This window comes from Canis lupus, chromosome X (assembly GCF_048164855.1).
Source record: "Canis lupus baileyi chromosome X, mCanLup2.hap1, whole genome shotgun sequence".
In the NCBI taxonomy this organism is placed as follows: Eukaryota; Metazoa; Chordata; class Mammalia; order Carnivora; family Canidae; genus Canis; species Canis lupus.
In genome coordinates, this window is record NC_132876.1 from 94,074,379 (window position 1) to 94,092,442 (window position 18,064).

Sequence of the window (18,064 nt, forward strand, 5' to 3'; positions counted from 1 at the left end):
CTCATTCAGAAAACAAAATTAGACAATGATTTTTTTCCCTAAACAGATATCTTAAAACAAGGGAGAAAACTCCATGGAGCCTCCCTATAAGCTTCAGAATTCTTAATTCTATATTTTAAACAGGAGGGAAATAAGTCTGTATATTGTATATGCTATATTAATGAAGCCTCTCTTACTAGGTGCCAAGTGCAGTTATCAACTGAGCACTCTTTTATTACTAAGAACAACTTAATGTCAGAATTATAAAAACAAAATACCGCATAATATAGCATAAACTTTTCATGAAAAATACTTAAACATAATAAAACACAAAACCAAAGATTATCAAAAGTAGGGTTCACAGATTGCATTGGTTTTAGATTTGAATATCTGGAGAAAATGAGTAAAAAACACTCAAAAATTTAATATATTTACCCTTCTTTTGTCTGTTTTTACTTACCCTTCTTTACGTGTACTTAGTTCTTTAGTAACCCATTCCTTTGGGGAGAAATTTTTTTAAACAAAATTTTCATCATTTCATTATATATTTAATGTACTTTATTTTAATAATTTATATTTTGATTTAATCATTTAAAGCTACCCACACAATAAATAACTAAACTGACCTTTGTTTTTAATTATAACCTATGTTTTTAAGCAAGAGTCATTGATCTGAGATTATATACAGGGTACTGTCACCAGTTAGATAGACTCCAAGACCTGACCTTTACTGCCCACCTGCTTGAACTCATTAAATTTTGTCTTACATTCTTCCTTAAGCTCTTCTTTACAGCTTACCTCTTAACTCAGGCAAATGAAACTGGAAACCACCCTGCAGGTGATGGTGACCACCTGACAAGACCTCCCACCCATCCCAGGCTACCCCGACATTTTGAGCTAAACCCCCAACTCACACCTGTGCAGAGAGACCATGGAGTAACCTCTGGAATGATATACCATTACCTTTGCCTCATTATAATACTAAAATCTCCACCTAAGGAGGAGCTTCAGCCTCATTTATATAACATACAGTTCATTTATAGATATGTTTCCTTAAGGCTCATCTGTGACTTTATGGCCACCTCTACATACTATGAGAATGTTTCCCTATATAAATATTCATCCTAGGGGCACCTGGGTGGCTCAGTCAGTTAAGTGACTAACTCTTAACCCTGGCTCAGATCATGAACTCAAGGTCATGATACCGAGCCCTGCATTGGGCTCCCTGCTGAGCAAGGAACCTGTTTAAGATTCTCCCTCTGGCCTCCCCCACTATTCACACTCTCTCAAAAAAATGCACATAAATAAATAAATACATACATACATAAATACATAAATATTCATCTAACTCTAAGCAAAAGGTATCCCTTCATCTGATGTTAGGGAGTCACAGCTTTGGAAGTGATCTCCTTAATAAAGTTTTGCCCATGATCTCCTTAATAAAGTTTTCTTGTGCAACAACTTCACCTGGTGCACTTTCTGTAACTCAATAAGGAGTGAACTTCACATGGATTTGGTTACACTATTTCTCAAAATTCATTCTCACAGGTACTATTTAAGTCACACACACAGGAATCATATCAGAGTTTTACTTTCTAATACTTCTATTTTTAAAAAGTAAATAATCATATTCTGAATTTTTAAACTTTTAGCTGCTTAAGGATAAATATTTGGCATATGCACACCAAGTGAATGCTTCACATTACATACCAGTAGCTTGAACATAACACGGTCGAATAAGTGGTGTTTTCTTTGGAATCATAGGAGAATTTGACGAACAATACTGAGTGTAAAGTTCTGAAGCCTTGAAGAAATTAATTTGAACTTGAATGCTAAAGTCATATGTTGCCACCTGACAGACAAAAAAGAAATACATTACACCTGTGATTGTTTTTGCTATAAGAAATTTGTGATACTATTTTTATTGAATATAAAATGTACAACATGAAGATTCGGTACACATATCAAATGAAGTAACACCATAATCAAGCTAATTAACATATCCATCATCTCGCATAGTTACCCCTCACCTCATTGTGAGAACACATAGAATCTACCCTCTTAATAAATTTCAAGTGTAAAATGTAGTATTGTTACCAGAATTACTATATGACCCAGCAATCTCACCCCTGGGTATTTACCCAAAGGAACTGAAATCAGGATTTTGAAGATATTCCTTCACTCCTATGTTCACTGCAGCATTATTTACAATAGTCAAGACATGGAAATAACCTAAAAGTCCATCAAAGGATAAATGGTTAAAGAAAATGTGGTATATGCATACAATGGAGTATCTTTCAGCTTTACAAATAGAAGGAAATTTTGCCATTTGCAACAATATGGATGAGCCTGCAGGACATTATGCTAAGTGAATTAAATCTGACACAGAAAGTCAAATGATATATGATCTCTTTGTAGAATCTAAAATTGTCAACTCATAGAAGCAGAAAACAGAATGGTGGTTACTAGGGACTAGAGAGGGAGATTGGGGAGATGTTGGTCAAGAGGTACAAAGTTTCAATTATACAAGATGAATAAGTTCTGGAGATCTAATGAAATACTATGGATCTAGCAAAACAGCAGTTTAAAAAAAGACATTTTCAAAAAGAAAATTATCTTGTGATGGTTAAAGTACTTTTTTTTTTTCAAAAAAACCAAGACCTGTTTTATTTTTCATGAGTTTAAAAATAATTCTTAAAAATAAAAACAAATTTTAAAATAGTTCCTATTGATTCAAAATGGTCCAAAGACCTAAATATAAAACCTAAAACTATAAACCATTTAGGTGAAAAATCTTTGTAATCATTGGTTAGGCAAAGATTTCTTTTAAAATTTTTATTTTTTTTATTTTTTTTTATGATAGTCACAGAGAGAGAGAGAGAGAGGCAGAGACATAGGCAGAGGGAGAAGCAAGCTCCATGCACCGGGAGCCCGATGTGGGATTCGATCCCGGGTCTCCAGGATCGCGCCCTGGGCCAAGGGCAGGCGCTAAACCGCTGCGCCACCCAGGGATCCTGGCAAAGATTTCTTAAATACACTACTAAATCATCCACAAAAGAAAAAATGATTAAATTATATTTTGTCAAAGTTAAAAATATCTTTTCTGTTAAATATAATGCTTAATAAATAGAAGCCAAAAAGACATTTTTGATAAAAAAAATCCAACTTATATCCAAAATATTTAAAAGAACACACAGGGATCAGTAAAAAGCAAAGTTTCTAATGAAAAACTAAGTAAAAGATATGAAAAAACAACTGAGAAAATATACATATGACACATTACCACAAGAAAAAAATGTTTAATATCATCACACATTAGGGATATGTAAATTGATTCACAGGAGAGAATACTTTATACCTATCACAATGGCTTAAACGAAAATGGCATTACCAAGATGTGATAAAGATGTGAGCACCTCAACCATTTATACATTGTTGATAGGATGCACAATTTCATAGTAATTATGGAAAATAGTTTTCCACTTTCTTAGAAAATTAGATATGGACTGAACATAAGGCCCACAATTCCTAATTCTAGGTTACCAAAGAGAAATAAACACTTGCATGTAAATATTTATAGTGGTCTTATGCATAATTACAAAAACCTGAAAACAACTCAAATTCCCTCCAAACAGTGAATGGACAACAGACTTTGGTAAATCCACACAAAAGAATACTTTTCAACAATGAAATGTAATGTACCAGTGTTCCACATAATAATATGGATGAATATCAAATGCATTATTCTAAGTAAGAGAAGCCAGGCTGAAAAGGCAACCTATCTTAATACTTCATTTAATATGATGTATGAGTGAAAAGGCAAAGTTATACAAACAAAATGAGATCAGTGTTTGTCATGAACTGGAACTGGGGTAAAGGCTGACTGCAAACTGGTAAAATAAAAATTTAGGGAAGGTGATATGTGTTCTCTATAATTTTTAAAACAAATGAAATGAAAAGAAGTTAATGCTAATTCCTTACCTTTGGGTAGGATACAAGGCATTTGGACTGGAAAAGGCATTAGGACTGTATCTATTTATAAATGAAATGATCCTGCATAGAGAAATTCACAAAGAATCCCAAAGAAAGTGCTAGAGCTAATAAATGAATTTAGGAAAATTGCAACATACAAGGTCAACAAACAAAAATCAAATGTTCCTACACACCATCAATTAATTCTGAAAAATAAAATAAGTAGACAGTTTCATTTAAAATAAGATGCAACAGACTTCTGGGCCTCGGCGATTGGTGGGGTGCGCCTGTACAGTTGTGGACGCCGCACGTTTTTGAAACATGAATCCTTCACTCTTCTTGACTGCCCTTTGCAGGGAATAGTCTCAGCAGCTCCAAAACTTGATCAAAGCTTAAATGCACAATGGTACCAGTGGAAGGCAATGCACAGATTATATGCCATGAATGAAGAAGGATGGAGGAGAGCAGTGTGGGAGAAGAATATGAAAATGATTGAACTGCATAATCGGGAATATAGCCAAGGGAAACATGGCTTCACAATGGCAATGAATGCCTTTGGTTACATGACCAATGAAGAATTCAGGCAGGTGATGAATGGCTTTCAAAACCAGAAGCACAAGAAAGGGAAAGTGTTCCAAGAACCTCTCTTTGCTGAGATCCCCAAATCTGTGGACTGGAGAGAGAAAGGCTACGTAACTCCTGTGAAGAATCAAGGTCACTGTGGTTCTTGTTGGGCTTTTAGTGCAACTGGTGACCTCAAAGGACAGATGTTCCAGAAAACAGGCAAACTTGTGCCACTGAGAAGGAACCTCGGTGTCCATTGAAAGATGAATGGATAAAGAAGATGTGGTCTATGTATACAATGGAATATTACTCAGCCATTAGAAATGACAAATACCCACCATTTACTTTGATGTGGATGGACTCAGAGGATATTATGCTGAGTGAAGTAAGTCAATCGGAGAAGGACAAACATTATATGGTCTCATTCATTTGGGGAATATTAAAAATAGTGAAAGGGAATAAAGGGGAAAGGAGAAAAAATGAGTGGGAAATATCAGAAAGGGAGACAGAACATGAGAGACTCCTAACTCTGGGAAACGAACAATGGGTGGTAGAAAGGGAGGTGGGCGGGGGGTGGGGGTGACTGGGTGACGGGCACTGAGGGGGGCACTTGATGGGATGAGCACTGGGTGTTATTCTATATGTTGGCAAATTGAACACCAATAAAAAATAAATTAAAAAAAAAGAATTAAAAAAAAAAAAAAAACTTGTGCCACTGAGTGAGCAGAACCTGGTGGACTGCTATCAGGCTCAAGGCAACAAGGGCTGCAATGGTGGCCTCATGGATAACGCCTTCCAGTATGTTAAGGACAACGGAGGCCTGGACTCAGAGGAATGTTATCTGTATCTTGGAAGGGACACAGATACCTATAACTACAAGCCTGAGTGTTCTGCTGCAATGACACTGGCTTCTTGGACATCCCTAAACGGGAGAAGGTCCTAATGAAGGCAGTGGCAACTCTAGGGCCCATCTCCATTGTTATTGATGCAGGCCATCAGTCTTTCCAGTTCTACAAATCAGGCATTTATTTTGATTCAGACTGCAGCAGCAAAGATCTAGATCATGGTGTTATGGTGTGGTTGGCTATGGCTTTGAAGGAACAGATTCAAATAATAAACTTTGGATTGTCAAGAACAGTTGGGGTACAGAATGGGGCTGGAATGGCTACGTAAAAACGGCCAAAGGCCAGAACAACCACTGTGGAATTGCCACAGCAGCCAGCTATCCCACTGTGTGAGCTGATGGACCACAAGATTAGAGGACTTGAGGACAGCATATCGGGAGGAATTTTATCTTAAAACTGACCAAACCCTTATTGTGTAGGATAAGACACTTGAATCATTGAGGATCCAAGTTGTGATTCGAATTCTGTGACATTTTTATCAGGGTAAAACATTACCACTACTTTAGTTACTGTTATATATGGCTTTATAATGTTGAAGGCTCATTACTTAATTCTAAGACTTTGGACTTCTCATTTTTTCAAAGGATATATAAAACTTTACCTTTTGAAATAAATTTTAATTCAATATGTAAAGAAATAAAATAAAATAAAATAAGATGCAAGAGGTGCCTTGGTGGCTCAGTCAGTTAGGCATCTGATTTTGGATTTTGGCTTAGGTCATGATCTCAGAGTCATCAGATCAAGTCCCATCTGGGGCTCCACACTCAACACATAAGCCTACTTCTCCCCTTTTCCCTCTGCCCCTCCCCCTGTTCATACATGTTTGCTCACTCTCTCTCTCATTTTCTCTCTAATAAATTAATTTTAAAAATAAAATCCAAAAGAAGAAAATTTCTAGAAATGTGTCCAAGTTCTGACAAACTTGTACAATGAAAACTGCAAAATATTGTTGAAAGAAAAGAAGTTCTACAAAAATGGAAAGACATCCAATGTTCATTGATTGAAAAATTTAGTATTGTTCAGATGTCAGTACTAAACAATCTACAATTCATAGCAATCCCTATCAGAATTCCGATGGCCATTTTTGCAAAACTGGATAGGCTAACCATTTATTTTTTTTTTTTTTCTTTTCTAGGCTAACCATTTAATTCATAATAGTAAGGCTCCAAATAGCCGAAACAACCTGGAAAAAGGATGAAGGTGGAAAACTCATACTTCTCAATTTCAAAACTTATTATAAAGCTACAGTAATCAAAACAGTATGATACTGGCATAAGAGTAAACATGTAGACAACTGGAATAGAGTGTCCAGAAACAAGACATACATCTACAGGCAATTAATTTTTTATAAGGGCACCAGGCCCTTATCTCATTCCACACACCAAATTGACTCAAAATGGATTAAAAACCTAAACATAGACCTAAAACTATAAAACTTGAAGAAGAAAACCTAGGGGAAAAATTTATAACATTAGAATTGGCAATTATTTCTTATATATGACATGAAAGTACAGGCAACAAAAGAAAAATAGACGAAAGAGACTATATCCAACACAAAATATCTGTTCATCAAAGTAAACAATCAACAGAGTGAAAAGGCAACCTGTGAAATGAAAGTATTTGCGAACCATACATTTGATAAAGGACTGATGACCAGAATATATAAAGAACTATAGCTCAACAACAAGAAAATAATCATTTGATTTTAAAAAGGGCAAAGGACTTGAGTGGGTATTTCCCCAAAGATGATATACAGATGGCCAACAAGTATATGAAAAGATACTTTATAACACTAATTATCAGAGGAATGCAAATCAAAATCACAATAAGATATCACCTCACACCCATTATCATGGCTGTGATCAAAAATCCAGAAAATAGTAAGTGTTGGTGTAAATGTGGAGAAACTGGAACAACTGTACAGTATTGGTGGGAGAGTAAAACAGTGCTAGCCATATGGAAAACAGTATGGAGGTTCTTTAAGAAATTAAAAATAGAGTTACCATTTAATCTATCAATCTCACTTGTAGGTATATATTTAAAAGATCTGAAAGCAGGGTCTTGAAGAGATATTTGTAGATCCATTTCCATAATAGCACTATTTAAAATAGCTGAGAGGTAGATGCAAAACAAATGTCCATAGACAGATGAATGGATAAACAAAATCTAGTATAAATATTGCTTTGGCTTAAGAATAAAGGAAATCCTGTCATATGCTATGTGAATGATCTTGTTTTTCTTTTAAGGTCTTATTTATTTATTCATGAGAGACACAGAGAGGGAGAGAGAGAGAGAGAGAGAGGCAGAGGCACAGGCAGAGGGAAAAGCAGGCTCCATGCAGGAAGCCCGACGCGGGACTCGATCCTGGGTCTCCAGGATCAGGCCCTGGGCTGAAGGTGGCGCTAAACCGCTGAGCCACCCGGGCTGCCCCTGATCTTTTGAGGACATTATGCTAAGTGAAATAATTCAGTCACCAAAAGACGAATACTACTCTCTCACATATATGAGGCATCTAAAGTAGTCAATTTTATAGAAACATAAAGTAGAATGGTGGTTGCCCAGGTTTGGAGGAAAACGGCAAAAGGGAGGTATTTTTAAATGGGTATAGAGTTTCAGATCTGCAAGATGAAAAAGTTCTAGAGATCTTTCACAACATGGATACAATTTAGCACTTAAGATAGTCGTCAAATTTTATGTTACATGTTTTTTTCTACCACAATAAAAATGAAAACCCAAAACATTGTGCTAAGTGAAAAAACCCACATGCAAATGGCCACATATTGTATAATTCCTTTCATATGAAATAATCCAGAAGAGATAGATCCAGAGAGATTGAATACAGATTGGTGGCTGTCAGTGGCTAGTGGAAAGAGAGGTGAGGAGAAACTGCTTTAATAAGTTAAGGGTTGTGCTTTGTAGTGTTTGAAATGTTTTGAAATGGGACAGAAGGAATGGTTATACCATACTGTAAAGGCACTAAATGCCACTGAATTGTTTATTTAAAAATGGTTAATTTTGTTATATAAATTTCCTCTCAATAAATTATTTCTTAAAAATAAAGGAGGGAGAAGTCAATCAAAGGTAAAAATCCTAACCCCCAAAGATAATAGTATTGGGAGGTAGGGCCTTCACGAGGTCCTTAGCCATGAGTGCGGAGCCCGCATGATTGGGATTAGTGCCTTATAAAAGAGACCGCTGGAAATCCCTAACTCCTTCCACCATGTGAGCACATGTCAAAGATTCTATAATCCAGAAGAGGACCTTCCTCTACCATGCTGGTGCCATGATCCTGGACTTCCAGACTCCAAAACTGTGATAAATAAATTTTTGTTGTTTACAAACTACTCAGTCTGTGGTACCTTGTTATAGCACCTGAATAGACTGAGACACTGGCCATACCACTGAGAATTCCATCTCTGGTCACAGAATCTTTTTAAAATAGACTGTTCTCCTAACAGAATTATAGAAGCAAGAAAATACTATAGCCTGTTTTATTTTCATGAATGTTTCATTTATTTTGACAAATCAGAGCAAGCAACTCATTCCCATGATATTCTATTTCTGCAATGACACCAATACACAGATGTCAAGGAGTAAATTGAATAAAGATATATTTCGTGTATAAATACTACCTGGTTTCATATATCAGTCCTTAAAACAATTTTGCTTGACTTTATTTCCCCTAGAATTTGTCATTATTAATCATCAGTAACTAGTTATATTTTTGTCCCATTTCTTTGTTTCCTCTTCTGGTTTATGTTTTTTTTCTTTGAATATTAATATAAATCAATACTTACTATCATATGTATTTTAATGGTATTTATATTATCTTTAGGTTACTATCTTATTCTTTAAGTTCTAGGTTTTTTTCATATAATATAAATATATATTTTAAAGTCAAATATATTTCCCAAACCATCATCCTCATCTGACTGGAATGGATGGAAGTGGATTCCCAATGGAAGAAGCTGAGGGGAATGGAAGAAGGGACCAATGGAAACCTGAAGACAAGGAAATGGGAGGCCAGGGTTCTGGATGGATCTCCATATGAATACTGAAATCACTCAGAAAATTAGAGGAGTAGAGTATAGACTATACAATGAGACTGGCTGGTAGCAATGTCCAGAGATTACTACTCTGAGTAAGGGAAAATGGTAAACTCCTATAATATGAAGTTCAAAGAAGCAGCCATTTTTAACAGATAAAGACCATCTAGAAAAATCCACCCAGGGAGCAAGACTTCCAGAAAACATCACCTCTAGAGCCACACCCAGATCCAAAGGAAAGGCTACATAAGAAGCAGTGCCCTAAAGAGAGCCATGTTCATCATATGAAGAAACTATGAAGGGAAAGGAAGCTCGAAAAACCACTGAAGACATGTAAATATAGGGATCCTAGAGGGCAAATAGGAAGGGGAAAAAAGCCAAATGTGAGGGAGCTCAGAGCTAGTGGGGGTGAGAATCTATTCACAGAGAGATCCACTTGGAGGGATGATTGAGGTAAAGTGTGTTCATGATGGGTTAAAATTCTGACAGTCACTGAGTACTGAATCTTGACTGCCACTGGATCTAGCACTTGGTCCCAAAGTCAGGGATGATAGGAGCAGAAGATGGGAGTGGTGAGAGAGGCTTAACACAAAGCATGACTGTGGGCTTCATTTGAGAATGTCTGATGTTGTAGATGATAACGTTGGTAATTCTCAAGATAATTTGATATACTTATCTCAGCCCTTAACTATCTCTTTGATTTTAAGTGTGAGACCTTCTTTCCTCTAAAAACATATATATTTTCTAAAACTGTGTGCTGAATTCACAGAGCAGAGATTCATTCTCTGCCTTCTCTAATTGCCAATTGCGTGTATGTGGGAAATTATACTAGACTTGCTTTCTCATAACTCACATCTTCACAGACAATTTACATAAAATGAGTTTGTACCTAAAGTAGCCCTGTAATTATTCAGAATGCAAAATTCAGAGGTTCATGATTTCTCCACCCACATCTTATCCTCTCAACAGAACTGAAAGAATATAAGATTTAACACTTATACAGAAACTCAGTGACACAGAGAGAGAAAAGGAAATGAGGACTATCACTGTGAAACCCTGAGCTATCTAATGAAGAGGGAAATCTTGGAAAGTTTTGTGATATGTGCTACACTAATTACTTTCCTAGTTGGTGTCATTCAAACAGAGGAATACCTCAAATTGAAAAATTATATTCTGATGAAGATTTCAGTCCCCCAGCCAGTACTGATAGACAAAAATTTTTATGGTGCAGGTGTCACTCAAATGTCCTCTCTTTTAGTCCTTCAAGGATCATACTAGCTTCCTGTAAGAATGATTATAAATCCAGAATAACCACAGCAAAAAGTTTACTCAGAGGTGGCATATCCTTAAAAGATAAAGGTTGATAGAAAAAGGAAAAAAGTGAAAAAATTTAACAATTCTCCCTCATTTTTAAGAGCTTTAGGGCAAATATAGAGGAGGATAGATGAGAACCTCAAAGCAACCAACCCACTGTAGATTAGCCTGTGCCACAGAGCCGAATCTGGGCCATAGAGGCAGGAAAACTAAGGGTAAAAACCAGGAAATACTTATATCATATACAACCTTCTGTCATATACAACCTTCCGTGATGACAAAATGTTCTACACTTTCCAACAGCCATGTGTGGATCCTGAGAACTTGAAATGTGGCTATTTTGACAAAGGAAATGCATTTTTTATTTTGTTTAACTTTAAAGTTTAAATATCCAAACATAGCTAGTGGCTATCATATAAGGAAGTACAACTCTATATACTGACTCAGAAGACAAAAGACATTATGAGTAGACCACAAGGAAAGGAGAAACTTGAATGACAGTGTATACAAACCATTCTAGTCAGGGATGCCAAACACAACTATAATTGCCCACTAGCATTTTTAATTGCATCCAAACCTTGTACAATCCAGAGCAATTTACACATTCAATGGAATCTCTATCAAAATACCATGGACTTTCTTCACAGACTTGGAACAAATAATCCTAAGATTTGTATGGAACCAGAAAAGACCTCAAATAACCAGAAGAATGTTGAAAAAGAAAACCAAAACTAGGGGCATCACAATGCCTGATTTCAAGCTATATTACAAAGCTGTGATCATCAAGACACCATGGTACTGGCACAAAAATAGACACATAGATCAATAGAACAGAATAGAGAACCCAGAAATGGACCCTCAACTCTATGGTCAACTCATCTCCGACAAATCAGGGAAGAATATCCACTGGAAAAAAGTCTCTTCAATAAATGGTGTTAGGAAAATTGGACAGCCACATGCAGAAGAATGAAACTGGACCATTCTCTTACACCATACACAAACATAACCTCAAAATGGTTGGAAGATCTAAATGTAAGACAAGAATCCATGAAAATCCTAGAGTAGAACACAGGAAGCAACCTTTTTTAACTCTTGTAAAACACATCTAGAAAGGCAAGGGAAACAAAAGCAAAAATGAACTATTAGGACTTCATCAAAATAAAAAGCTCTACACAGCAAAGGAAACAGTCGACAAAACTAAAAGACAACCTGCAGAATGGGAGAAGATATTTATAAATGATATAACAGATAAAGGGCTAGTATCCAAGATCTGTAAAGAACTTATCAAAATCAACACCCAAAAAACAATCTAGTCAAGAAATGGGCAGAAGACATGAACAGACATTTCTCCAAAGAAGACCTACACATGGTCAACAAGCATATGAAAAAATGTTCCACATCACTTGTCATCAGGGAAATACAAATCAAAACCACAATGAAATACTACTTTACACCAGTGAGAATGGCTAAAATTAATAAGACAGGAAACAACAAATGCTGGCGAGGATGTAGAGAAAGGGGAAACCTCTCGCACCATTGGTGGGAATACATTCTGGTACAGCCACTCTGGAAAACATGTGAAGATTCCTCAAGAAGTTAAAAATAGAGCTACCCTATGACCCAGCAATTCAGTACTGGGTTATTTACCCCAGAGATACAGATGTAGTGAAATGACAGGACACCAGCACCCCAATGTTCTTAGCAGTAATGTTCACAATAGCCAAATTGTGGAAGGAGCTATGATGTCCTTCAACAGAGAAATGGATAAAGAATACACACACACACACACACACACACACACACACACACACACACTACAGTATATTTTACTCAGCCATTAGAAAGGATGAATATCTTCCATTTATATCGACGTGGATGGAACTGGAGGGTATTATGCTGAGTGAAATAAATCAATCAAAGAAAGACAATTATCATATGGTTTCATTCATATGTGGAATATAAAAAATAGTGAAAGGGACCATAAGGGAAGTGGGGGAAAACTGAATGGGGAAAAATTAGAGAGGAAGACAAACCATGAGAGACTCTGGACTCTGAGAAACAAAGAGGTGTGGGAGAGAAGGGGGTGATGGGGTAACTGGGTAATGGGCAGTAAGGAGGGCACGTGATATGATGAGCACTGGGTGTTATACTATATGTTGGCAAACTAAATTTAAATTAAAAAAAAAATCAGGGCAGCCCGGGTGGCTCAGTGGTTTAGCGCCACCTTCGGCCCAGGGCATGATCCTGGAGTCTGGGGATGGAGTCCCACATCGGGCTCCCTGCATGGAGCCTGCTTCTCCCTCTGCCTGTGTCTCTGCCTCTCTCTCTCTGTGTGTGTGTCTCTCATGAATAAATAAATAAAATCTTTAAAAAAAATCATGCTCTTTATTGCTGATTATACATTTGCCTGCTATATGGGTCAATCAAGAGAGTATCCACTGACTATTTACATCTATCTACACACACACACACACACACACACACACAGAAAGATAATTTACAGCTAGTTATAAACATAGTGGAGGATATGTGAAATGACTAGAAACCAAATAAAAAATCTGCCTCATAGGCACAAATTTATAGAACAAAGCCTCACAGGGTATAGTATCGCTGAAGGTTTTTTAAAATGTTCATCTCATTGTTGGACTAAATTATATTCCAATATTCTAAGTAAATCTCCCTTTAAAATATCTAGTAAATGCAGAACAACTCAGAATCTTAAGAATTTGTGGCACTCTAGAGAACTAAATATATAACAACTTATTTTAATTTTATAACAAATTTTTAGAATCCTAGGAGAGCCACAATCTAAACATTAAAAAAGAGATTAAGAAGTTTTTAATTGTTGACAATGTTAAACAGGAATTGAACTCAAAAGATGAAAATACCAAATTACATATGAATCCTCTTAAAAAAGTCATATAACAAATTTAAATTGGATTACGTACTTTTTCTAATTTTTAGTGACCCTCAAGTTAAAATTCTGTGGATGAATGATAACATAAAAACCAAATTATAGGGGATCCCTGGATGGCTCGGCAGTTTGGCGCCTGCCTTTGGCCCAGGGCACGATCCTGGAGTCCCGGGATCGAGTCCCAGTCGGGATCCCGGCATGGAGCCTGCTTCTCTCCCTCCTCCTGTGTCTCTGCCTCTCTCTCTCTCTATGTCTATCATAAATAAATAAATAAATAAATAAATAAATAAATAAATAAATAAAATTTTAAAAAGATTTAGAAAAACCAAATTATATATTTCCACTATATAAAAATATAAAATCACAACATAGACTAATTAAGAAAGCTTACAAACTAATCTTAACATACTTGAAAATGTATAGATTGAATTACTATACAAAATTATTTGCTTCTTTCTCTTCTTTCCCTTAGTTTCTTATTGAAGAATATCTCTGTGTGTGTATGTGTGTGTTTGCTTCTATGTACATACAAATTGCAGGCATTGACTAGGAGAAAGACATAATCCTTCAAAATATTAACCTGTCACAAAAGGATTATTTTTTATTGTGAGTTATTGTCTTTATCAAAATGACAAGAGTACAGATTTGCAAAAATAAAACCAAAATAATCCCACATAGCTTATTTTAGAAATTAGCATTCTGTTCCCTCCACTATCATATACTTACACACATACAAATACACATACATGCACAAACACACATACAAATCCAGATGCAATCATTTTCAACTCAGTAGTAGTTTTAGATTTACCTCAACATAGCTAAATAATCTATATAGATTGTAATAAAACAAGCTTCAATAAATTTAAATTTATTTAAATAATATAAAATATAGCCTCCAATTGCAATGGGATTATATTAGAAATCAATAAAAGAAGGAAATTTGGCAAATTCACAAATAGGTAGCAATTAAACAACACATCCTAAATAACAAATGGATCAAAGAAAAAACTTATGTAAGAAATTGCAAAACTTGGGATGCCTGGGTGGCTCAGTGGTTGAGCATCTGCCTTTGGCCCAGGGCGTGATCCTGGGATCCAGGATCAAGTCCCGTGTTGGGCTCCTTGCAGGGAGCCTTCTTCTCCCTTGGCCTGTGTCTCTGCCTCTCTCTGTGTCTCTCATGAATAAATATATAAAATTAAAAAAAAAAAAGAAATTGCAAAACTCTTTGCTGAACAGAAATTAAACACAACAGACCAAAACTTTTGAATACAGGTAAAACAATGCTTAAAGGGAAAAGTATAGCTTTAAAACCTATATAAAAAAATAAGATCTCAATTCAATAGCCTTACCTTCCACCTTAAAAAAAGACAAGGTAAAATAAAAAGCAAAGCAAACTAAACTCAAAGTAAGCAGAAGGAAGTAAACAATAAACAACAAAGGGGAAATATATGAAATAATCAAAAACAGTATAGAAAATCAACTATACCAAAAATTAAATCTTAAAAATATCAATAAAACGGCAAAACAGTTAGATAGGCTGACCAAGATGAAAAGAGAGATGACTCAATTTTAAAATAAAATAAAGTCAGAAAGAAAGAACATTATTTCCTATCCTTCAGAAATAAAAATAATAAAAGAACACCATGAATAACTGTATGCCAACAAATTAGATAACTTTGATAAAATTTCTAAAGAAGAAACAGAAAATTTGACCACTTTCAACCATTAAATGAGTGAAATTGTTCAAAAAATACAAACTTCCAGTTATAAGTCCTGGGGATACAATGTACAGATGGTGACTATAGTTAATAATACTATATTGTTATCCTTCAAAGTTGCTAAGATAGATCTTTTTTTTTTTTTAAGATAGTAGATCTTATCACAAGAAAAAAACAACTACATGAGGTCACAGATGTTAACTAAACCTATTGTGGTAATCATTTCACAATATACACACATATTAAATCATTATGTTGTACACCTGAAACTAATATAAGTTATATGTCAATTATATCTCAATTTAAAAAAAAAAACAGGGAAGCTTGCCTGGAAGAAGTATTAGAAACCACTATTAAGATATAGATAAAAGGGAGCAGGGAAAGTAGGAGAGACCCATTGACCTTAGTTTTCTAAGGGAAGCCAGAGAACTGATTACAGCAAAACAGAAAGTTCCCGAGAGAAAACATAAATACTAAAGAAACATCATGTCATTTTAGAATGAACAATAGGAAATGAAACAACATTAAATGGGCTCCATCCAAAGTGGAACATAAGTCAGAGGAAACTCATGAAATCTGTAAATGAAGTCTAAGAGGTAATACTAATAAAGAATTTAAGAATGAGAAACAAGAGAAACTCTCCTTTTGCTCTGGATGCTATATATTTTTAGGAAGAGGAATATATGCAAAAAACTTTTTAAAGTCTGTCCATGATTTGATCTGACACAGAATTGCTACTCATGCTTAACAACTGGGATGACAGATATTTTGTATCAAATAATGCCACCTCTAATGACATGATATTAATTTTTTGAGTTGTCTTGTACACATGTATATTTAAGATAGCATTTCCCAACATTCTACAAATTCCTGACAAACGTCAATTTCTTTTCTTTTTTTCCATTGTATTATGGGTTCTTACTTTATTTGCTTCTATAGATACCCTTGTAGATATAATGAGTTAAGCATCTAGAAATTATCTTCCAAATAAATTTAATCCCAGAAGGAAGTAATTTCTTCCTATGAATATGGAAAATGGAACAGAAGAGAGACCATGTAAAGTGGTAATTGAAATTCAGATGAGTGTAACTTTATGAAATTGAAGATTTTGAGTGCTTATGACTAGGAAAAAAGTTAATAAACCTAAAGAATAGATACAAAAGTTTTGTGTCTATTGGCTAAAGGAATATGTACTATTCTTCATCATGTATGGATTCCTAACATGGTATCATTAGGGTCCAGTGGTTCAGGAGGTTGAGGACGTAACATTGTATTATTCAAGCTGTACAATTCACCAGCAGGTAGCCTTGACAAGTCAGTTAGCTTCATTGTGCATCGACTTCTATGACTGGAAAAAGGGGGAGGAGGCGCCTGGGTGGCTCAGTGGTTGAGCATCTGCCTCGGCTTAGGGCATGATCCTGGGGTCATGGGATTGAGTCCTGCAGCGGGACTCCCTACAAGAAGCCTGCTTCTCCCTCTGTCCATGTTTCTGCTTCTCTCTGCTTCTTTGTGTCTGTCATGAATAAATAAATAAAATCTTAAAAAAAAAAAAAACAAAAAGAAAGAAAGAAAAGGGGAGAAAAATCTAAGGTATTAATGCTGGTCTTATTGGATTCACATGGAACTAAAGTGATATTAGATATATGAGTACTTTATAAAGTCTAAGTACTATATAATTATCAATTAAAGGATTATAATTTTTAAAAGAAAAAAATTTGAATAGATCCATAACAAGCAAATAGATTGACTTAGTAGTTTAAAATAAATATGACAAAAGAAAGCCAAAGACCAGATGATTTCAATGGTGAAATATAGCACAAAATTTAAAAAGATTTACAATACAATCCTTCATAAATTCTTTCAAAAATAGAAGAGAGGACACTTATCACCTCATTCTAAGTCAATATTACCCTGATACCAAAACCAAACAAAGACATTTGAAGGAAGGAAACTACAGATCAATATTCCTTATGAGCATAGATGCAAAACCCCTCAAGAAAATACAAAGGAGGGATCCCTGGGTGGCGCAGTGGTTTGGCGCCTGCCTTTGGCCCAGGGCGCGATCCTGGAGACCCAGGATCGAGTCCCACATCGGGCTCCCGGTGCATGGAGCCTGCTTCTCCCTCTGCCTGTGTCTCTGCCTCTCTCTCTCTCTCTCTCTCTCTCTGTGACTATCATAAATAAATAAAAATTAAAAAAAAAAAAAGAAAATACAAAGGAAATTGGATGCAGTAATATGTAAAAAAGATTATACTCCAAGTATAATGATCAAGTAGGATTTATCCCAGAAATGTAAAGTTGGTTTAACACATAGAAATCAATCAAAATAATGCATATCAATAGAGGACAAATCAAGATCATTAAAATAGATGCCAAAAATGTTTGACAAAATCCAAATTTCTTCCATGATCAAAATATCCAGGAATAGAAGAGAACTTCCTTAACCTGAAGAAAGGAATCTACAAAAAAAAAATTGTTAACATCATATTTAAAGATGAAAGATTGATGCTTTCCTTCTAATAACAGGAACAAGTTAATACATTTGCTCCACCACTTCTAAACCACATTGTTCTGGAAATCCGGGGGAAATTTTTCCAGATTGGACAAAAAACTTTTCAGATTGAAAACTCAGAGAGTAAAACAATTTTT

General features: G+C 35.4%; 1 protein-coding gene and 1 pseudogene across 5 annotated transcripts in view; one reads left to right on the plus strand and one right to left on the minus strand.

The window, feature by feature from the left end:
• The window catches only part of CFAP47 (cilia and flagella associated protein 47), a 502,530-nt gene that overhangs the window by 400,408 nt on the left and 84,058 nt on the right, over positions 1-18,064 (minus strand). For all 5 annotated transcript variants that reach the window (XR_012026084.1, XR_012026085.1, XM_072815366.1 and 2 more), the window contains exon 22: positions 1,690-1,831. Coding sequence is in view for 3 of the 5 variants with exons in the window: in XM_072815366.1 (XP_072671467.1) it covers positions 1,690-1,831 (142 nt within the window). In the remaining 2 variants the exon portion in view is untranslated. The remainder of the gene's footprint in view (positions 1-1,689; positions 1,832-18,064) is intronic.
• Positions 4,273-5,952, plus strand: LOC140627558 (procathepsin L-like; annotated as a pseudogene).